The 24,527-nt window shown below is 37.3% G+C and overlaps 1 protein-coding gene across 1 annotated transcript in view; it reads right to left on the bottom strand.

Annotated features, from left to right (window-relative positions):
* Positions 1-10,698: 10,698 nt before the first annotated feature.
* C1H18orf63 (chromosome 1 C18orf63 homolog) overlaps positions 10,699-24,527 on the bottom strand; it is a 48,349-nt gene continuing 34,520 nt past the window's right edge. Inside the window, exons 12-14 of the mRNA XM_055296470.2 lie at positions 14,122-15,144; positions 13,840-13,929; positions 10,699-11,921 (exon numbers count right to left, since the gene is read on the bottom strand). Of these exons, the coding sequence (XP_055152445.1) occupies positions 13,873-13,929; positions 14,122-15,144 (1,080 nt within the window). The 3' untranslated portion in view covers positions 10,699-11,921; positions 13,840-13,872. The remainder of the gene's footprint in view (positions 11,922-13,839; positions 13,930-14,121; positions 15,145-24,527) is intronic.

Genomic DNA, 24,527 nt, shown 5'->3' on the forward strand with positions numbered 1-24,527 from the left:
ATCCAGTAGCCAAAAACAGCCGTGCATATTTATCCCTTGCAGTTTCTGTGGGCCAGGGATTTGATTGAGGCTTGGCTATGGGAACAGATGACACAGGCCACATGCAGAGGAAGGTGGGACTCCATCCTGGAGGCCCACAGTAATCCTGCTGGGATTAATAAGATGCTGGGTGGACTCTGCCTCCCATCTATCCACATTTCCCGTTTTCAATACTGACTATAGCTGTGAATTCTGTTCCCTCATCCATTCCTAAACAATCAAACTTTTTGGTGTCTATCTGCTGCTTTTCTGAGTCACTTATTTTTTGGAGAGGGGCATTTCCCCCTCCTCTCTTTAAAATTGAAGATATGCTAGGTCCTGGCTATTTCTTCATAGTGCTTCCTATTGCGCAGTATAACAACTTGCATTTGCTTTTCAGGTGAGGAAAGGAATAGTTTTCTGGTGTACTCTTGTTCTCTAGTTAATCCTGAAGAAGACACATAAAATAGTAATACCTTAGATTCTCGTGGGTCACAGGTAGCTCCATCATGGAGCTTCCTTCACTGCTCTTTGTCCTCAGGTCTCTCTCAGCATCTTCATTATGTGACTATCTATTAAATTAAACTAAATTGGAAACAGAGAGTATGAGCTATTGTTATTTTCTGGAACTCACATGGGTTGATTTTTTTAAAAAGAGGCCCCAAAAGTAAAAGCCATGCAAGCCAGCTGCAGACCTAAGATCACAGTTTAATTCGCGTTCTTATCACTAACCATTTATAGCGTTCTTATCACTAACCATTTATAGTATGAACTTCTCCAATAGCCTCCTATGATTACATTACATTTCATGCCATAGCAGGTCATATGTGAGGCTTACGATCTAGTTCTACTAAGCTCTGGGCGTATGTTGGCAACCACATTTTCTGAGAATTCTGTTTATTTCTAGGACTTTTCAATTCACTCAGAAGTTAAAAATTGCAATACTATCTCAGGAAAGCATTTTATAGTCTTACCAGTTATATGAAGTGATTTCCATTTTGTAAAGAATTTCCTTATTAATAAACACATTTTCCTACATAAGTGATGGATCTGGAAGACAAATCATTTCTTGTTCCACTTTCTAAACTTCCAAAAAAGGAAACACATTTCCTTGGAATTGTGCTGGATCTCTCCCCTGCAAGTGGCTGTCCAAAAGACGGTCAGAACTTATCAATAACAAGAACAGGATCCCCCCACTCCAGGGCAAAAGGAGCTCAGCTCGTTGGACAGCAGCTTGGACAGTGGAGGCCACTGTTCCTCAGCTGTGGTGAGAGGCCCCCCACCTGCCAGGCCTCCTTTCCATTTTTCACCCTTTATTTTTCTGACTTTAAATAGACCACTTGTCGGCTGGCCAGAACTTGTGCTTCTCAAGAGGGACGCAGTGGAGGTTAATTACACTCTGGATTAGTAGAACTCTTATATTTCACCCATTCTTACCAGAGGAGGAGAAAGAGCAGGAAGGAAGTTCCAGGGTCCGCAGGGTGGCTGAAAGCTTCATCTTCAGAACTGCCCTGCAACTTCCCACATTCAAGGATGGATTCTTCTTTTCTTTTCTTTTTTTTTTTTTTTTTTTGTTTTGAGACAAGAGTCTCACTCTGTCGCCCAGGCTGGAGTGCAGTGGTGCAATCTTGGCTCACTGCAAGCTCCACCTCCCGGGTTTGCGCCATTCTCCTGCCTCAGCCTCCTGAGTAGCTGGGACTACAGGCGCCCGCCACCGAGCCTGGCTAATATTTTGTATTTTTAGTAGAGACGGGTTTCACCGTGTTAGCCAGGATGGTCTTGATCTCCTGACCTTGTGATCCGTCCTCCTTGGCCTCCCAAAGTGCTGGGATTACAGGCGTGAGCCACCACGTCCAGCCCCGGATTCTTATTCTTTACTTGGCTCAGGAAAGGCTAATTTACGTTTTTGTGAATGTCACCCTTTTAGAAGGTCAGGAGCCATAGCCATCTAAAAGTAAAAATCTAACAGTCTGAAAACCTGGGTTCCAGCCTTAGCATTATCACATAGTTAGTTGTATGACTTTGAGCACATTTTATAAATTCTTTCCACATCAATTTTTTTCATCTCATCAATGAAAATAATAACCTCAAGATAGTATGAGGAATAACAATGGATAGTTGTAGTGAAAGTGCCTTTAATTATAAAATATAGTACAACTTAACATATTATTATATGTATTTTTTCAGAATTTGTTATAAATAATACTGATCAAAAAGCTATATTTTTGTGACCTTGAAAAGCAACGGTACAAATTTTAAAATGTTTCATAGAATAAAAATAGAAATAAAAAAATTCAGGGCCAAGATGAGTACCTGCAAATTATATAAACTCTATTTCCTAACTACAAATTATCATTAAAAAAATTTCCAAAGGTGGTGCATTTTACTTAGTTTGTATTTCTTTTTTTGTTAGCTTTTCAAAGTAGAAAGAATTCCAGTAGATCTTAGTTGCTGTAAGCTCATTAATTTGCCACTATGATGAAACGCTATTGGCTAAAGTAGTTATCACTGTATTTTTTTTAATAAAGGATTCACCTAGTAAGGTTGTATAATTATTCCTAGTTTTTTCCTAGCAGTAGCAGATATAAAAGAAGGGTCATGTAGACAGTGGACACAGACCCTGTGCTTCTCCCTACACAGATGGTGCGGGTTTCATTCGAGTCAGAATGGCTGGTCCCTAACCCACGAGGCGCACTTTGACTATGGGGATTTTTATTTCTGTATCCTCAATGCTCATAATAGGATAGAGTCCCAGGAGTCAAAAATGTTTTACTACATTTCTGCTGATGGGGTAGTTTTCAAACTCAATAGCTACTTTAAAAGAGTAGGATATCATGCCTGTAATCCCAGCACTTTGGGAGGCTGAGGCGGGTGGATCACCTGAGGTCAGGAGTTTGAGACCAGCCTGGGCAACACAGTGAAACCCCGTCTCTACTAAAATACAAAGAAATTAGCCGGGTGTGGCGGTGTGCGCCTGTAGTCCCAGCTACTCGGTAGGCTGAGGGAGGAGAATTGCTCAAACCCGGAAGGTGGAGGTTGCAGTGAGCCAAGATCGCGCTACTGCACTCCAGCCTGGGCGACAGAGTGAGACTCCGTCTCTACAAAAAAAAATAAAAAAATTAAAAAGAGTAGGATAATAAGAAAACAATTATTATGTTTTGGCATATTCACATAATGAAAACTTATACATTTCTTAAAATAATTTTTTGAAGCATATTCAACAAATGAGGGTTATATAAAACAATGTTAACTGAAGCAAATCAGGGTACAAAACAGGCAGTATGATGGGAATTTTGTAAGAATAAATATAGGTTTATACACATACCCATGACCAGCTAGAGGGAAGAATGCCAATATGTTGACAATGATTATTTTGGGGTGGTGACATTTGGGGTGATGATTTTTAATTTCCTTCTTCACATTTTTCTGTATAAACTCTTTATAATTAGGGTGTGTACTGATTATGACTTCTTGAGTCACAAGGATCAATAATACCCAACATGAACCAGCTCAAAAGCAAAGGGAAATTTTTTGACCCCAAGACTGAAGAGCTGGCTTCAAGCACTGTTTCACTGGGACTCAGACATCACTGGGACCAGTTATCATCTTTTTTTGTGTTGATCCCAGTCTCACACTGCCAAGATAGCAGCTGACAGTTTAGGTTCAGCAGGAAAAAGTGCCACCTGTTTGCTAATAAACACTCTCCTTGCTCACTCGCATCTCTGGAATGAGTTACATCCACATCTCCAAGAATAATCTATGAACGTAACAGAGTTCTCCATTTACTTTGATTTCCTTTAATGCCATTCAATAAAGTTTCATTTTTCTCCCTGAAGTTTTTGATATTTCTGATGTTATTTTAAACTAAATTCTTGGTTTGAGGTTTCCTGGATCACGTTGGTGATATGAATATAGGCTGAAATCCACCAGGGATGGTGAGGGGGTCTTTTCAGGGGTGCTTTTCCCCTACTTTATTCAGCACCAAGGCAATAGGCCTCCACGGTGCCCTGCAGGTGGAGGGAGTGGAACTGGTGACTTGTGGCTTAGGTTTACTCTGAGGGTACAGCCCTGCAGGGACCCAGCAAAATGTGTGTGCAGCTGGGATTGGTGGGCAGCTCTGGGGAGACTCCCAGCTTTGGCGGGCCCTGGACTTCTCTGTTTCTGTTCCCCTCACTCCTCGGCATCATCAAAACTGCAGCTCAGCTTGAAATCTGGGTTATCAAATCTTCTCAGAGCAAAATTCATTTTGGTTTCTGCTTACCTTTCTGGTTTTAGACAGGTAATTCCTTATATTATTTTGGTTCTTTGATGTTTCTTTAAACTTTAAAAAATTAACCCAGCATGATGAGCTGTTGTCCATGAGAGGCAAATTTGAATAACCTAGGCTGCCATTGGCCCCAGCAGAAAGCTATTAGCTTTCAAGTTCTGATTCAGACCAAAACAAGAGTTTAGAACTAAAGAGGAAAAGAAGGTAGTGAGGCTCTCTTTGCTTAATATATTTATATATTTCTTAATATGCTTATTTGTTTCAGTATGGCAATATTGGTAAACAGCAGAACTAGAAATGAATTTGAAAATTTATATAAAATTTTTATTCTCAGAAATAAAATTTTATTGTTCTGTGAGTTATCAGGAGAATAAAAAAAAGACTTCGTAATGGTTTAAACAGTTTGTTTATAAAATTCCATTATGTTATTCATTTTAGCTAAATGATTATACTGATGTATGTTCCCTCTAAGCACTGACCCAGGACTTTATTTTAAGGCAGCTTAACTCATGTTCTTCAGAGATTTGAAGATTTTATTTCAAAATTATTTTAGTGGTGAAGTAGATATAGAATAAACCACACAACAATTATGTTTTGCCAATTTTCTCCTTGAGGATGATTGCAGATTTGTACTTCTTATATAAGGAATACAGGCTGTCGAGTGGAAATAATTCCTTTCGATGCTTTGGAAAGAAGCTAGTGAAACAAAATTTAAAATATTGTGTGTATACTCTCTATATAATTTCATAGTATCAAAGTGTATAATATATAATCTTTGAATGCAAATAGCAAAATGTTTCAGCGGGACATTTTTAAATTCAGGGATTTCATAGTACAATGAATATATATTAGTAATCGGGATGATCTTTGTGGAATACAATAAAACATTAATGCATTTTATTTTTTATGGAAATTAGAAAAAATTTTACTGCAGAAAACAAGAGTAAAAATATATGTAATATTTAAAAATTCAGTCATATTACTCTTCAATAAACTAAGATGGCTATTTATGAGTTGTCTTCTGTTGATATTAAGTGGTAGCAGATTCCCCGGATTTAAAAAATCATAGGGGAAAAGGTTAAAATGGAAAAATCCTACCTATTTTTATATTCTTACTAGGTATTTTTGAATTTCCTGGCTAAATTATATAAATTATAATTATAAATGACATAATATATAATTATATAATTATAAATGACATAATATATAATTATATAATTATAAATGACATAATATATAATTATGTAATTATAAATTATATAATATATACATATAATTATAAATTATATAATATATACATATAATTATAAATTATATAATATATACATATAATTATAAATTATATAATATATACATATAATTATAAATTATATAATATACACATAATTATAAATTATATAATATACACATAATTATAAATTATATATATACATATAATTATAAATTATATATGTACATATAAATTATATAATATGTACATATAATTATAAATTATATAATATGTACATATAATTATAAATTATAATATGTACATATAATTATAAATTATATAATAGATACATATAATTATAAATTATATAATAGATACATATAAATTATATAATAGACACATATAATTATAAACTATATAATAGATACATATAATTATAAATTATATAATAGATACATATAAATTATATAATAGATACATATAATTATAAATTATATAATATATACATATAATTATAAATTATATAATATACACATAATTATAAATTATATATATACATATAATTATAAATTATATATATACATATAATTATAAATTATATATGTACATATAATTATAAATTATATAATATGTACATATAATTATAAATTATAATATGTACATATAATTATAAATTATATAATAGATACATATAATTATAAATTATATAATAGATACATATAAATTATATAATAGACACATATAATTATAAACTATATAATAGATACATATAATTATAAATTATATAATAGATACATATAAATTATATAATAGATACATATAATTATAAATTATATAATAGAGACATAATTATAGATTATATAATAGACACATATAATTATAAACTATATAATAGATACATATAATTATAAATTATATAATAGATACATATAATTATAAATTATATAATAAAGTGTCTATCCATTTGCTTCACATCACAAAGATTCCTTTGATCTTTCTTTGTGCTGCCTCACAGCCAAGCTTCTCATAGAGGCCTCGGACACTCATCTCCTCCATGCCCGACCACCTCTCACGTCTTCAGGACCTGAGTTTGGATTGTGGCGGCCATCCGGACTCCCTCAGACACTAAGTCTCCTCATCTCTTCTCAAGTCCTTTTCCTGGACTTTTCACCGCACTTGACACGTGGGCTGCTGACGCTCCCTTCTCTCTGGCCTCCCTGACCTAACCGCTGCTTTCTGACTCCAGCCAACTGTCTCCGTCCTCCTTCCTCCCTCCCCACTCTGCCAGCATCAGTTGCGCTTCACTCCCTGCACTCGCACACACACCTGCAGCTGACATGTCTATGTGGATGACTCCCCAAATGCTGTCAGTTCCTGATATTCAATCTCAGCGACCCTTTGCCAGGGTCTTCCACTAATGCCATGAACCCAGTTTGTAACACATAAACAAGGCATCTATCTGCTAGCATTGTTTCCTACCATGCCTTCGTTTTCTGTTTTTAAGAAGCAATACTCTCCTTGCAGCGACTCAAGCTTGAAAATGCAGCTTCATCTCTGCCTCCACCTCTATAGCACACGGTGCTCTCAGCTTTCCAGGAGCTGCCATTTCTGGGTCTGTCCCTGGGGTAATTTTCTATCTCCGCCATCTGGATTTGTTTTCTGAAAGTCTCCGGATGACTTCATGGCCCTGGCCCGGGACAATCTTCCAGTTTCATCTGCAGTCATTCCGCTCCCAACACGAAGCTCATGATAAACACACCAGAATTGGCATCCACTGCTCCCTAAACACACATGCATCTTCATGCCTCTGCTCATTGTAGTCTTTCTCTTTGGAATGGCCTTCTCCCCATTTCTCCTGTGACCCAAATGTGTTCTTCCTTCAAGGTACCTGGGGTACTTAATGCCAGTCAGTAAAGGAGATTGAAAGAATGCACCCAGAGATGTAAGGCTAAAACATAGGCTATGGGAGAACAGCATTTAAAGAAGGAAATAATCAAAAGCAATGATATTTAGGGGAAAATGAAAATAAGGATTTAGAGAAGTCCACTGATGACTCTTCTCTAAGGAGCTGTCTCTTCTTGCGATTTCCAACTCTGGTCTCCCTTCTCTCTTAGATCCACTCCAGTCGGGCTTCTACATCACTCCACGGAAACTGCTCCTCAAGGTAACAGTGGTCCCCAAGTGTGAAACCCCATGGTCAATTCCCAGTCCTCTTCTTACTCCAAAACCCACCCCTTCTCATCGCAGTTGATGATAACCCCATGCTTCCAAGTGAGCCAATAATTTTGGTGCCATCTTAGACACCCTTCTCTCAAATCCCCAAGTCAGTGGGCTCTACCCTTCAGAATCCCCACTTCTCATACCCTCTGCTTCTACCACAGTGGTGCAAGCCATCATTGCCATCTGATTCTTGGATTTTTTTTTTTTTTTTTTTTTTTTTGAGATGGAGTCTTGCTCTGTCACCAGGCTGGAGTGCAGTGGTGATCTTGGCTCACTGCAACCTCCGATTCCCAGGTTCAAGTGATTCTCCTGCCTCAGCCTCTCTAGTAGCTGGGATTACAGGCATGTGCCACCACACCCAGATAATTTTTGTATTTTTGGTAGAGACGGTGTTTCACCGTGTTGGCCAGGATGGTCTCGATCTCCTGACCTTGTGATCCGCCCACCTCGGCCTCCCAAAGTGCTGGGATTACAGGCGTAAGCCACCGCACCCAGCCACTTCTTGGATTCTTAACTGGTGTCCCTGTTTCTTCTCACACACACCCCCACCCCCACCCCAAGTCTATTCATAACACAGCAGCCAGAAAGGTCCTCTTGAAACCTAAGTCAGATCACTTCACTTCTTTGGCTTCAACCCCATTTCAGTCAGGGTAAAGCAAATCCTCCTCTCTGCTCCTTTTACTCTAGCCTGAGCTCCCCCTGAAACATTTTGCAAACAAACACACAGGTTGTTCCTTATGCCTGGGAAGCATATCCTTCAGATGACAACTCCATGTGCTCTCCTCATTCAAGTCTCTGCTCAAGGAAGCCTACCTTTACTATTTCTCTTACCTTGCTCTGTTTATTTTTCCACTGTAATTGCCATTTTCTAATGCATTATATAATTTAATTAGTTATGCTTATCATCTGTGTCTGCCTGCTAGAATGTAATTTCAGTGTTCACAGATATATTGCAAGTATCTACAGTAATGGTTGCACATAGCAAATACTAAAATACGTGTCAAATGAAAGAATGAAGGACTTTTGAGAATAGAAGTTCTATGAAGCGCTAACGACCTAAGGTAGTTTACACGGGTCCAGCAGCAAATGCATGTGAAGAAATGGAACCACAGAGGGAAAGAAATTTGTAATTTATCTAAGCCTTTCCATTCCTTTACAGTCACTCTGACATATGAAAACTACATCTATTAGAAATGCCTTTATTATTTTCAATTTTGAGTAAGACACTATGTAGCATACAACAACGTGAACATTTTAAACATCAAAACATAAGGACCATGACATTCTTAAATATTTATAAATACTGACTATTCCTAAGTATCAATAAATACCCAATATATTAGCAGTTTCAGCATAATACCCCATCATATGGAATTTGAAAACAGAGCAAAATTGGTCAACTGGCTAGTGAAATAAAAGCTAATCATTAACAAGTCCATTTTTTTTTTACCTTTTTACTACAGTAAGCAACAAATGCAAATAAAGACGTGTAATTATGATATATAATAAAAATAAAAACAAATATAGTAAGCAACCAATACTGTGAAACCTAATATATATGAGAAGCACTTTTGCATTCCTAGAAATATGATTCTTGGCATTTATTTTGACATTGCCATAGATTTTTTAAAGTAATCGCTGATTTCTTTAGCTCCTGGACATAGGCAAACATAAAATTATTTGCTTATGGTTTTAAAATTAAAATGGTTCTAAAACTAATGCATAATTGGAATATAAGAATAATTTCTGGGGGGAGGGTGGTCCATACTGCATATAAATCACCAATAACTTACACAAAGAAGTAAAATGTAGCTTTCCCTAATTAGATTTGGAATTATCTTGGCTTTCAAAAATTGCAATGTTTAAAATTAACCAAAATCTTAATTGATTTATCTGGTGATTCTGAACACAGAAATTTGATCTAGAACCTCTTCTTGGAACATGAAATATGAAATCAACAGTCTATATACCTATCTATATTAAATCTCACATATACATATATGCATATATTTTTATAACTTTCATTAGGATAAATATTGTAAGATAAAAATAAAACCTACTTTATACAAAAAAAATACACTAGTATTAACATGGCAGGTTTTGCCATGTAAGTTAACATTGATCTAACTCAAGTACTATACTATATAGTCTACATTTTAGACACTAATGGAGTATAGGAGGGGCTATCAAGGTTATTTATATAGGTCGGGCGCGGTGGCTTACGCTTGTAATTCCAGCACTTTGGGAGGCCGAGGCGGGCGGATCACGAGGTCAGGAAATCGAGACCACGGTGAAACCCCGTCTCTACTAAAAATACAAAAAATTAGCCGGGCGTGGTGGCAGGCGCCTGTAGTCCTAGCTACTCGGAGAGGCTGACGCAGGAGAATGGCATGAACCCGGGAGGCGGAGCTTGCAGTGAGCCGAGATTGCACCACTGCACTCCAGCCTGGGCGACAGAGCAAGACTCCGTCTCAAAAAAAAAAAAAAAAAAAAAAAAAAAAATTAAAAAAAGATTATTTATATAAAGAACTGGAAGATGTTAATGCCACTTCAACAGTGGATGTATGGTTTTCATTATTTTGCTCAGTGTAATAATAAAGTAAGTGTCCATTACCTGAGGCATAGTGACTGGGCAGTAGCAGGAAGGTGGCCTGGGAATGTATGGAACAGTGAGGAAGGCTGGTTTTAGGAATGATTATATGCTGTGGATGACTGTGCTCATCAAAAATGCATATTTACTAACGTTATTTTCACCATAGCCTCATAAACAAAATGACATACCACTCTTTATAACAGTCTACTAGATATCTATAATACAAACTTTGGAATGAGAAAAGCACACTCAAAATGGGCTTCAGACAAAATGCTTATCCTTATGAAAATGGTAAAATAATTGGGAAATAGAGATAATTCTGGAAAACAGAAATGCTTACAACAAAGGTATATAGCAAATTAATTAACTAAACACAATTTCAGGAGCAGGAGTTACATTTAATGTTTGAAGGAGAGTTTGTGTTTACTTTTGCTTTTAATTGCAATGGTTTAGTGAAGTGGTGGAGACAATAAATCACATTTACAAAATCAGAGTTCAACTTATACTTGGATCTCTAGTGGTTATTTTTATGTAATTATTGTTTCAGTGGAACAGCCAATGAAGATTTTGGTTTCTTTTAAATATCTTACAACAATTATATAATATTTTGTATATCAAACATATAAAATGTTTGAAAGCCAGAATAATATTCACTGTCTGAGAAGCTCCACTTCTGTTTCTCTTTTTTTCAAATGTTAGATAATTTATTTGTAATATGGACTAGAAGGTCATTCTGGACATATGCTTCAATACATATATATCCCTAAGTCTGTGCTGGGAACCCAGAATGAATTTGCTTGAGACTAGACCACCAGCACTCAGGGGCTCAGGCCATGGCTCTCTCATCCATTTCTGCAGCAGACACAGTGTTTTCCCCACTGCCTGGCACACAGAAGATGCTTGGACACAGAAATCTCCACCCCAATAAAGGCTCCAGTTTTGTTGAGAAATACGTTTTACATTTATTCAGGGCCTCCTGTTAGTTTGCATATAAAAGCAAAAGAGAAATTTAGTGAGCCTGCAGAGATATAGTAGAGATCCCCAAAATATAATATATATACACATTCTTTTTTTCTTAAAAAATATACTATATCTTATGTTAGAAATATATACACTTTGGCGTTTATGGGTAAAATTATATGATGTCTTGAATTTGCTTTAAAAGATTATAGCAAAAAAAAGCATGTCTGTGAGGAACAGATGAAACAGTGACAAAATATTAATAACAGGTAGATCTGGGTGATAGGTACTTAGAGATTCTTCATACTCTTATCTGTGCTTTATGTGGTTTGAAAATTTCAATAAGGGCAAAATAAAGATATTTTCAACTATCAAAACGACTGTATAAGATCACTGGATATTTTGCAAAGATCTGCAGGAGACTATTTACATGACGTTGTAATAGTGAAAAGTTGGGAAGAACTGAAGTGTCTATCAATAGGGGACTAGTTAAATACAGAAACCCACATACAACAAAATGCTACATAAACAATAAAAAGAAACTGTCGAGTGAAAAAGGAGGTTCCACAGCAGTAAACAGAGCTGATTTCATGGTCACAGGAGTGTGAGAGACATCTGGAAGAGTGTTCATCCTATATTCAGAATGGTCATCTCTGCAAAGAGAAATTACAGATGGTTTTTTACTTTTTTCTTGAAACTGCTCTGTACTACTCAAGTACAGGAGTATGTATTAATTTTATATTTAGGGGAAATTATTTTCTATAATGATTCCTGTTATTAGGAACTAAAAAATGTATACACGTGGACATACAGTGCAGAATGATAGACAGAAGAGTAGGGGGTGGGAGGGGGGTGAATGATGAGAAATTACTTAATCAGGTACAATGTACATTATTCCAATGATGAATACACTAAAAGCCCTGACTTTACCACTACAATACATGCATGTAACAAAGTTGCACTTGTACCCCACAAATTTATACAAATTAAATATTAAAAATTTTCTCATGTTATTCTTTCTACTTGATGAAATTATTTTTAAAATTTAACATTTATTGACTTTGAGACAGGGTCTCACTTTGTCTTTCAGGCTGGAGTGCAGTGGCAAACACAGTTCACTGCAACCTCCACCTCCCAGGCTCAAGCAATCCTCCCACCTCAGCCCCCAAAGTAGCTGGGACTATAGGCATGCACCACCATGCCCAGCTAATATTTCTGGCAGGGGATGGAGTCTCACTGTCACCCAGGCTGGAGTGCAATGGCGTGATCTCGGCTCACTGCAACCTTCCACTTCCCAGGTTCAAGTGATTCTTCTGCCTCAGCCTCCCGAGTAGCACGTCCGGCTAATTTTTTGTACTTTTAGTAGAGAAGGGGTTTTGCCATGTTGCCCAAGCTGGTATCAAACTCCTGATCTCAGGTGATCCACCTGCCTCAGCCTCCCAAAATGCTGGAATTACAGGCGTGAGCCATCGTGCCTGGCCCTAATTTTTAAATATTTTTTGTGGAGACAGGGTCTCACCCATGTTGCCCAGGCTGGTCTGGAATTCTTGAGCTCAAGCAATCCGCCTGCCTCAGCCTCCCAAAGTGTAGGAATTACAGGTGTAAGCCCCCACTCCTGGATGACTTTTTAATTTTAAAAATTGTGTCAGGACTTAAGTAGTTCAAAGTGGGCAAGTGCTGTATTTCTAAAACAATATGAAACCTAGAATAGATTTCATTTATTTCTAAAAATGCAAGCAACATCTTAAAGGCACATGCATTTTTCCCTCAGTCACCTACTGAGTGCATTAAAATGTTAAGATGTCAAAAAGTACATAAAATACAACATCATAACGTATATAGGAATAGACTCAAATACTTTTTGGTTAATTAAAATCAGGCTGAAAATTCTTAGTTATAGGAAGAAATAGCAGTTGGAAAAGAAAATGTTTTCTAGTTGGTTCTTAAAGAATCTGAATTGAAAGTATTCCAATAGTTCTATGTAAAAAAATAACTTGTGGGTATTTTAGTAATGTGTTTGTTCTTAGAATAGAACAGATGGCAGAACAAAATAAAATGTAATTTCCAGATGTATCATGTTGTAAATTCAGTGCCATGAACTTGGCATTATTAACTGAGTATCAAGTTTAAACATAGCCAGCACTGTAGCACTTTTGGAGTGAATTTTAACTAAATGATTAACCTTTGAAACATCACTTAAGGTTTATTATCTTGGGTAGGTATCCCAAAAAGTGGATATTGTAGTAGCTGTTCAAATCTTCTATTTTTAGATAGTCTGCTGCTGCTGTGTGAGCTCTTCCTAGTCTGCAAGGATCCCCAGAACAGAGTGAGGGGGAGCCCACAGTGGACCATTTGCACCCATCCCTCTTTGGAGTCATTACAAAACAGCTGCTGTGTATGGTCCTTATTCAAGGAGTGAACTGTTCCCACCATGTCCTATTTCCTTGCTGATTTTACGGTTTCAAAGAATTTAAAAGTAGCTGCTTTTTACCAAGAGGTTGGGGACCCCTAAACTTGGCAATCCCAATTCAGATAATGTAAAAACAAATCAAAAGCTATCACTTCAGTTACCTGGTAGACATTTCCTTCTTTCAGGTCCATGTTCTAAGCATTAGGAATGATGAGAGATTTCTTAGGTTTTGATTTCTCTGAGTCAAGTATCTGTATTAGATTGAAGAATCACATTTTGTTACAAATTAACTGCATATACTTACAGTTGCTCTAGGGTAGATATTCTGTTTATTAATTAGCATGGTTCTAAATGATCTTGGGGAAATCATTTAAATCCTTATTTAGGGGTTTTAAAGGTCTAGCATATGATAAGTAGTGCCAGATTAATTTTTTTTTTTTTACCTGCTTCTCAGAAGAACTGGATTGGCCATAGTGCAGAGTATTGGAATGATGCTTCTTTGAAGTTTTGGAAGACTCTGGACATAATTTTCTTTTAGACCTGTGGGCTGTTTTGCTTACTATCAACCTGTGGTCACTTGTACCAACTTCTTTAGCTTGATTTTTTGATTGCTGCTGTAGCAGTCGGGGAACTTCGGTTTCTCCATCTGATTCAAAAATGTGTGGCTGTCTTTTCAGTTTTAGTGACCCATGGCTTTTCCCTAAAATTTGTGTTATACATTTGCCTATTAAATTTTCTTTTCCTTTCATTTGGAAGTCAACAGCACTTTTTACCACCCCTAAATTGTTATTTGACACCACAAATACTGCACTATTAGATAGTTGCTTATTTTTGTTTAAACTCACAGTCGATTTTCCTTTAGAAGAGGGAAATTTTGTCATATTTTCGGAAGGCTCTGTATTTTTTTCTTGCAGAGGTCTGGAATTCTCCTGATTTAAATTGTTAGCAGCCTGCATCTGAATGTTACTATTATATTGGTTTTTTATAGCTGGACCTAAATTCAGTTTGTCATGCTGGATCATACTAGTTTTGAGTGAAAACAATTTAGACTGTGTCACAACATGCTGTTTTCTTTTTGGGCTGCCAAGTACTGAGGTATTTTTGTTCATCTGTAACAATCTATTTTTGAAAACTGGTACAAACTTAGGGGTGATGTTGCTTTGGGAGCTAAGATTTGTGGGCTGAACTTGAGTATTTCCTCTGTTGGGCATTAATACTTCCGAATGTACTTGTGGAGCCCTGATAGACAGGGATTTCTTTCTACCCTGAACAGACTCTGGCTGGAGATGCAAAGCTGAGAAAATGCCTGATGTTGGCTGGCTGACTGAAAGCTCCACCTTGTGGTCCACTGCTACTGAACATGGTAGAAGACTTTTAGCACAGGCGGGCTTTCTGGAAGTGGCTTGAGTCAGAGATGCCCTAAACACTTTTTTAGTGGTCAAATTGGGTGGCTTGACTTTGTGTTCCTGAAAGGATAGAGATTAAAAAAAATTAAAAATGTTAATAATGTCCTTAATGGAAAAGAAATAAAATATAAAGTATCATCCAAATAAGAATATAAAGCAACACTATGATTTACAGAACAGGTAAAGAAAAACAAAATAAAAATGAGCCTTCTGATGGAAATGTGTACATTTCTTATGGTTTGTATCCTCCTTTAGATACTATCCAAGATACTATCTTAAGATAAAGGTATATACTACATTTCATATGAATCTACTATCTATAAAAACCATTCACACAGCTACCCATTGTCCTCCAAACATGCTCATGCTGCTGTCTTGCTCACTGAACAAGGTATGGTCTCCTTTAGATACTCAAAGTCCCACCTTCTCCCACCCATCAATCTACCACAGAGTGACTGTTTTTCTGTCAACTCTCCAAGGATCTGCTATCAATTAAATAATATTTGTCACAAAAAAATAGTACAAGGTAAGCTGTCTTATCTTTTACTGCACATGTTCTATCTTCCTAAGTAGGTACTAGATTCTTGGAGGGTAAGAACCATGACTTACTTACTCTTATATCCTTCACAGTTACTAAAAATCCTTGTTGAAAGAAATTAATGAAGAGGTGGCTGCATCTACACTAGGCCTTTAGGAGTAAGTGGGATTTTGACTACAGGGAAGGCACTATCTGTGTCTTAATCATGTTTATTTTTTCACTGCCTACCACAGTGCCTGGTACCTGGTAGCAATTCAGCAAGTATTTGTCAAAGAAATTTGTCAGATGCATTAAAAAGAGCCAAGCATTTACAGTCTTTTAAAGATGAACTGTGGATACACACACACATACACATAAATAATATAAAATGTACCATTTTAACCATTTTTAAGTGAACAATTCAGTGGCTTTAAGTACATTTACCACTGTACTGTGTTATATAACCATCAACACTATTTCCAAAAATTTTTTTTCATTCCAAAATACTCTGTAAATAGTAATTTCCTGTTTCCTCTTCCTTCTAGCCCCTGGTAACCTCTATTTTACTTTCTATTCTATGAATTTGCCCATTCTAGGTACCACACGTAAGTGGAATCATACAATATTTGTCTTTTTGTGTCTGGCTTATTTCATTTAGCATAACGTTTTCAAGGTTCATCTATATTGCAACATGAGTCAGGACTTATTCCTTTTAATGACTGACTACTCCACTGTACATATATAGCATATTTTATCTACTAATCTCTTGGTGGAAGTATTGTCTTTTAAAGTACATATCTTGTCCTGTTGTCTGTAAAAGAGTGATAGGTGGCAATAACCCGAAACACTGAACACCAAGTTCTTTTCTCACTTTCCCCATCAAAACACAGGTTCACAGCTTGAAATAAACATTTTAAAACGGCTACGAATAATATGCAAACTTGAATGACTGGTTTTTCTCTCTACTACTGGAGGTTCCATTGTTGAATTAGGTTGAGAAAAGAATAGGAAAGATTTTGGGAAATCAGAGCTGGAAATAGGCACAAGTAAGAGACTAATCCAATTATCTATTAGGCACAAACAAATCACACCAACATTTAGTTGCTTAAAACCAATAATTATGTTATCATCTCTCACTATTCTAGGGGTTGGCTTGGCTTAGTTTGGCATCTCTCATGCTGTGTGGTTAGATACTCTGCAGCTGGAGTCACATTGGAGTCACTTCCTCTTTCACATGTGATGCGTGATGCTGGCTGTTGGCTGGAATGCTGACAGGCAGTCTCTTCCTGTGCTGGGGATGTCTCACAGATTGGGTTCCAAGAACAAATGTCCCCAGAAAGACCAGGTGGAAGCTGTTTCTCCTAAAGACCTAGCCTCAGGGTATGTTGCATCACTCTGTCGTAGGGACATCCAGACTCAAGAGAACAAGACCCATACCTCAATGGGAGGAGTATTGTCCCATGACCAAAATGATGTAGAGAAGGAAATTCCAGGAAACTTAGTTCCACAATATTTAAGTTGACATAATAGAAAGTCATTATAGAGAACAATACTCCTCCTTCCATGTTGACTATTCTTGGGAAAAATAGAAAGTCCCCAAGAAAATATTGAGTGAGATTTGGGGGCGATGGTGAAAATAGGTGATTGGGATTCATTTCTTATCTGGAGATTACTTCAGCTGGAGGCTTACCCATGCCACCAGGGCAAGAAGACACACCGTCTTTGTTTTGGCTGCTATAACAAAGTAGGTAGTTTATAAGCAACAGTTTTGGAGGCTGGGAAGTCCAAGATCAAGGCAAATCTCTCTGGGGCCTTTTAAGTAAGAGCACTAATCCTGTTCAGCACAGCTCTATCCCCATGACCTAATCACCTCCCAAAGACCCTACCTCCTAATATCATCGCCTTGGGAGTTAAGGTTTCAACATTTAAATTTTGGAGAAACACATTCAGAGCATAGCACATCCTTCTTAATTTGCCCATTATTTTCAAGGGGTACAAAGAAAACCCAGCTAAGTTTCATGACCCTGAATGAAGAAATACAGAAGTTAACCAAGGAAGAATTACTGGCTTACTGCCCCTTGACATTGCTCAGCTGAGTGAAAAAGCATGCATCAAGAAGGGGTTCGTATTAGTTTGCTAGGGCAATGTGGTACAAAGTGCTACACACTGGATGGCCTACACAACAGAAACATATTATCTCAGTTTTAGAGCCTTAAAGTCTGAAACCAAGGTGTTGGCAGGGCTGGTTCCTTCAGAGGGCCAGGAGGAAAGGGTCTGTTCTGGGCCTGTTTTCTCGGCTTGTAGATGCCCATCTTCACCTTCACATGGTGTTCTTCCTCTATGTGTGTGTGTATCCAACTGCCCCTTTTCATAAGAACACTAGTCATATTGGATTAGGGGCCCACCCTACTACAGTATAACTTCATTTTAACTAACTATATCTGCAGTGACCCCATGTCAAATAAGGTCACATCCTAAGGAACTGGGGGTTAGGATTTCAGTGTATGTATCTGAGGGGTACACAATTCAACCCGTAACAGCGTTGGATATACACTTCTGTAGAGAATAGAGAGAGGAGGGAGCTGTTTTTCTGAAGACTCCCTGTACAAGGGAGATAGGGTAAAGCTAAAAAGTAACTGATAAAACCTCATATACTATCTCTGTTGAGATACCACATGAGCAGAGACCACCACCATCAAATAAACCCAGGTCAAGAAGTGAAGGTGTGAAGGCCTCCTACCCCCACACTCCCCACAGCCAATCTCTGTGCTGTGACTGCAATGGATAGGATGGACTGGTGTTCAACCTCTATTCCACCCTCCTCCTAGTGCTCCTACACAGACTAAAGCCTGGAAATCTAAAATTTGTATTTCATCTTTTGCAGCTAGGTTTGGATGTGATTTAGAACCAGCCAATCAGATGCACTCATAAAATATTTGGAAGTAGAAGTAAGGTCAAGCCACACTTCTGCTGTTTTTGCAGAAACACTTAATTATGAATGCCTTTGATTTTCAGTTACAGAGTTAGCAGCTTAAGTGTAGGGGAGCAGAATGTAGGGCACCATTCCCTTGCTATAGAGGAGTAGTCCTCAACCTTTTTGGCACCAGGGACCAGTTTTGTGGAAGACAATTTTTCCATGGACCGGGGTGGTGGGGGGGATGGTTCTGAAATGAAACTGTTCCATCTCAGATCATCAGGCATTCGATTCTCATAAGGAGCATGCAACCTAGATCCCTCGTGTATGCAGTTCACAATAGGGTTTGTGCTCCTATAAGAATCTAATGCCGCTGCTGATCTGACAGGAGGCAGAGCTCAGGCGGTAATGCTTGCTCGCTCTCCTGCTACTCACCTCCTCCTGTGTGGCCTGGTTCCTAACAAGCCATGGACTGGTAGGTCCATGACCTGGGGGGTTGGGGACCCCTGCTATAGAGCATACTAGGCAAACATACCAATGCACTTCACCACATACCAGTGCCCTCATCCTATGCAAGGTTTCTCTGCACAGATGCTATTGTGAGAAGAAGGGTTCTTAAACTGGATTGAAGAACATTTCTACCTTAAAGAGATGTTTTGTCATAAGGGACTGAGTCACCTTGAAGTGTCCAGATTGAATTTTTTTCCATTTGATGAAAAAAATGTTAAAGAATTAAGTTAAAATGAATTATAGAAAAGCAAAGAACACCCACTGTTTGGACCCTTGGGTTCTATAAACTGTAGTAACACTTAAAAAACATATCTACCACTTGAGATAAAACTCATAGACAGATTCATATAAGTTATTTGTATTCGAACATAAAACTGTACTAGAATGTGTGGTATATGAAATATGTTCATATTCACACACTGTTTCTTCTTCTGCTGTCTTTTGGAAATATACATATGGTGAATATAATTTCCAGAAGTTTCTTTTGCTCCCTAGCCTAGACTGTCAATATATTATTTACTCATTCTTTCAATTTTTAAGATAAAGTAAATAGCTCAAAGGGGGAAACCTCTAGGTTTATATTCAAATTTATAAAAAGACTACAAAAGAGCCTGTGTAAGCAGCAGATGAGATGATAAATAATTCACAAACCTAAATATACTTCACAGTCAACAAACTACAGCCTTGTGAAGTCACACGCCGACAAAAAACATATGCTTCATTATATCATTATCATTGTTCTGCCAAGTGTCATTGGCAAATGCAACTTGGTTGAATTTTAATTTCTAGAATTTATATACAACTTATGTAACTTTATACAGTAATGTAACATTATGGAAGAAGGCCAAAAGCTTGAACTTAGATATGAATGAGTATCTCACAGAAGCTTTATATTAAAGTAATAATTAAATGAAAATGAAACTCGAGAAATGACAAAGATGACTAATCAAAAGTGTTTTATCGATTGAAATTTGGTTAAGTGCATTGCACCACCTCAGTGTATTTCTTGTTTCAAGTTGAATCAGGATTCAATCAAGCTTAGATATAACCACAGGTTTATAGGACATATGGGTTTTTGAAGAATATTTTCTTTAAGTGACATGACACAACAAGGAAGTAGTCAAGTTCAGAATATGGGACATTCTCCAGAGAAAACAATCTAGTTTTCTAGCAAATAACTGGCCTAAATAAAAGGGGAGAGAGTTTGGGATGTTACAGAATAAAGAGATTTAAGAGACATACATAAAATTATGTGGACCTTTTTTTGTATTCTGATTTAAACAAAACTCCTAAAAATAAGTCTGTGTGAGATAAATGGGGAACTTCAGTGTGAACTAGTACTTAATAGATATTAAGAAACTATTGTTAATTCTGTTAGGTGTAATAATAACATAGGGGTTATATAAAAATATTTTGAAATGAAAGAGAATGTACACCATAGTCTTTACAGGTAAAACACTATATCTGGGATTGGTTCTAAAATCCCCCAGTTTACTCCCTACCCAAAAATATGTCAAGGGGAAACTAGATGAGAAGCACATGAGAGGTGATTATACTAATTTCCTTTATGTATCTTTAACATTCTCTATATGTTAAAAAAAAAAAAAAAACAAGTTTGACTAAGCATTCCTAATTTTTTTAAGCTGGCTGAGTTTTATCTAGTCTGATCAACTTATTTCCCATTTTTAAAATTTATGCCTTTTACACTGCATGAATCTTAGAGTTAACATGTATATGGTCTAGTAATAACAACTTACTGAGAGCTCACCAAGAAACTTTTCTATGTATTATCTCATTTAGTCCTAAAAACTCCTATGAAGTAAGTACTGCGAAAGACACGACCGCCTTCAAAGGAAGGACTTACTGCCTCTGGTGGAGTGCTGTCAGCAGAAATTCCTTTAGGGATTGCTTTGGTTACAGAGGGCCAATGCCCAAGGATATGCCTGTCTCAGGGTGGCCCAAATCCAATGACAGATACAGAAAGGGTTATAAAGGCCTGGCTCTCTGGGCCAGTACAGAACAACTCTGATGGGCCATTTTAGTCTCAGAGCTCCTCAGAAGAGTGGCCAGGGCCATCTGGTGTCTGCTTTGTTTTTGACTTCTCCCTTTCTCCAATCTTGCTTCCTCCCTGCCTTCCACGGGTATTGTTTCCAAGGGCAGTCCCTAACCAACATCATGTGCACTAGACCACCTCAGAATCAGCTCCTAGAGAACCCAATCTGTGACAAGTTTTATCATTACCACCGCTAGCCTCTGCCTCATTTTACAACTGAGAAAACTGGGGCACACAGAGATCAAATAACTTCTCCCAAATTATACAATTAATAAGAGGTTCAAATTCAGGCAACCTGTTTCTAGAGCTTGAGCTCTTAGCTACAAATATAAACTTTTTCCAATTACAGGACTAAGAATCTTGGGTTTCCATTCTAATTCTGCAATGCATTTAACTGTGTGGCTTTGGTTAAATTATTTGGATGTTCTGAGCTTCGGTCTCCTCTTCTGCAAAATTGAGTGAATTCTTTATCCAAAGATCAATCTTAAATGAAATAATACACATAAAAGCAGCTGGCATGCAGAAAGCACTCAATAGAATTGAGTAGGATAAATTCTTATTGCAAGGAACAATATAAAACCATAACTTCCAATTAAGTGTTATTTTACACTTATGAAGCAAATTTTAACAAGCACATTGTTCTGATTAACTATTTTTAAAACAGACATAGGCTGGAAATCTTAAGTATTCCAGAAATATATTCAATAAACATGCATGATGTAACAACATATCTTCTTCCAGATTCTTTAGGTTCAGACTTGGCCAGCAACTTTAAAAAATATTATGTCTGGACAAAACTTTAATACTATTTTAAAGATGTCAATGGGCATTTGTCCACTCACTCTCCCTTCTTTTTTTTTTTTTCTTTATTTATTTTTTTTATTTTTTTTATTTTTTATTATACTTTAGGGTTTTAGGGTACATGTGCACAATGTGCAGGTTTGTTACATACGTATCCATGTGCCATGTTGATTTCCTGCACCCATTAACTCGTCATTTAGCATTAGGTGTATCTCCTAATGCTGTCCCTCCCCCCTCCCCCCACCCCACAACAGTCCCCGGAGCGTGATGGTCCCCTTCCTGTGTCCATGAGTTCTCATTGTTCAATTCCCACCTATGAGTGAGAACATGCAGTGTTTGGTTTTTTGTCCTTGCGATAGTTTACTGAGAATGATGTTTTCCAGTTTCATCCATGTCCCTACAAAGGACACGAACTCATCATTTTTTATGGCTGCATAGTATTCCATGGTGTATATGTGCCACATTTTCTTAATCCAGTCTATCGTTGTTGGACATTTGGGTTGGTTCCAACTCTTTGCTATTGTGAATAGTGCCGCAATAAACATACGTGTGCGTGTGTCTTTATAGCAGCATGATTTATAGTCCTTTGGGTATATACCCAGTAATGGGATGGCTGGGTCAAATGGTATTTCTAGTTCAAGATCCCTGAGGAATCTCCACACTGACTTCCACAATGGTTGAACTAGTTTACAGTCCCACCAACAGTGTAAAAGTGTTCCTATTTCTCCACATCCTCTCCAGCACCTGTTGTTTCCTGATTTTTTAATGATGGCCATTCTAACTGGTGTGAGATGGTATCTCACTGTGGTTTTGATTTGCATTTCTCTGATGGCCAGTGATGATGAGCATTTCTTCATGTGTTTTTTGGCTGCATAAATGTCTTCTTTTGAGAAGTGTCTGTTCATGTCCTCTGCCCACTTTTTGATGGGGTTGTTTGTTTTTTTCTTGTAAATTTGTTTGAGTTCATTGTAGATTCTGGATATTAGCCCTTTGTCAGATGAGTAGGTTGCAAAAATTTTCTCCCATTCTGTAGGTTGCCTGTTCACTCTGATGATAGTTTCTTTTGCTGTGCAGAAGCTCTTTAGTTTAATGAGATCCCATTTGTCAATTTTGGCTTTTGTTGCCATTGCTTTTGGTGTTTTAGACATGAAGTCCTTGCCCACGCCTATGTCCTGAATGGTATTGCCTAGGTTTTCTTGTAGGATTTTAATGGTTTTAGGTCTAACATATAAGTCTTTAATCCATCTTGAATTAATTTTTGTATAAGGTGTAAGGAAGGGATCCAGTTGCAGCTTTCTACATATGGCTAGCCAGTTTTCCCAGCACCATTTATTAAATAGGGAATCCTTTCCCCATTTCTTGTTTTTGTCAGGTTTGTCAAAGATCAGATAGTTGTAGCTACGCGGCATCATTTCTGAGGGCTCTGTTCTGTTCCATTGATCTATGTCTCTGTTGTGGTACCAGTACCATGCTGTTTTGGTTACTGTAGCCTTGTAGTATAGTTTAAAGTCAGGTAGCGTGATGCCTCCAGCTTTGTTCTTTTGGCTTAGGATTGACTTGGCGATGCGGGCTCTTTTTTGGTTCCATATGAACTTTAAAGTAGTTTTTTCCAATTCTGTGAAGAAAGTCATTGGTAGCTTGATGGGGATGGCATTGAATCTATAAATTACCTTGGGCAGTATGGCCATTTTCACGATATTGATTCTTCCAACCCATGAGCATGGAATGTTCTTCCATTTGTTTGTATCCTCTTTTATTTCATTGAGCAGTGGTTTGTAGTTCTCCTTGAAGAGGTCCTTCACATCCCTTGTAAGTTGGATTCCTAGGTATTTTATTCTCTTTGAAGCAATTGTGAATGGGAGTTCACTCATGATTTGGCTCTCTGTTTGTCTGTGATTGGTGTACCAGAATGCTTGTGATTTTTGTACATTAATTTTGTATCCTGAGACTTTGCTGAAGTTGCTAATCAGCTTAAGGAGATTTTGGGCTGAGACTGTGGGGTTTTCTAGATATACAATCATGTCATCTGCAAACAGGGACAATTTGACTTCCTCTTTTCCTAATTGAATACCCTTTATTTCCTTCTCCTGCCTGATTGCTCTGGCCAGAACTTCCAGCACTATGTTGAATAGGAGTGGTGAGAGAGGGCATCCCTGTCTTGTGCCAGTTTTCAGAGGGAATCCTTCCAGTTTTTGCCCATTCAGTAAGATATTGGCTGTGGGTTTGTCATAGATAGCTCTTATTATTTTGAGATATGTCCCATCAATACCTAATTTATTGAGAGTTTTTAGCATGAAGGGTTGTTGAATTTTGTCAAAGGCCTTTTCTGCATCTATTGAGATAATCATGTGGTTTTTGTCTTTGGTTCTGTTTATATGCTGGATTACATTTATTGATTTGCGTATGTTGAACCAGCCTTGCATCCCAGGGATGAAGCCCACTTGATCATGGTGGATAAGCTTTTTGATGTGCTGCTGGATTCGGTTTGCCAGTATTTTATTGAGGATTTTTGCATCAATGTTCATCAAGGATATTGGTCTGAAATTCTCTTTTTTGGTTAAGTCTCTGCCAGGTTTTGGTATCAGGACGATGCTGGCTTCGTAAAATGTGTTAGGGAGGATTCCCTCTTTTTCTATCGATTGGAATAG

This window comes from Symphalangus syndactylus, chromosome 1, assembly GCF_028878055.3.
Source record: "Symphalangus syndactylus isolate Jambi chromosome 1, NHGRI_mSymSyn1-v2.1_pri, whole genome shotgun sequence".
NCBI classification, from domain to species: domain Eukaryota; kingdom Metazoa; phylum Chordata; class Mammalia; order Primates; family Hylobatidae; genus Symphalangus; species Symphalangus syndactylus.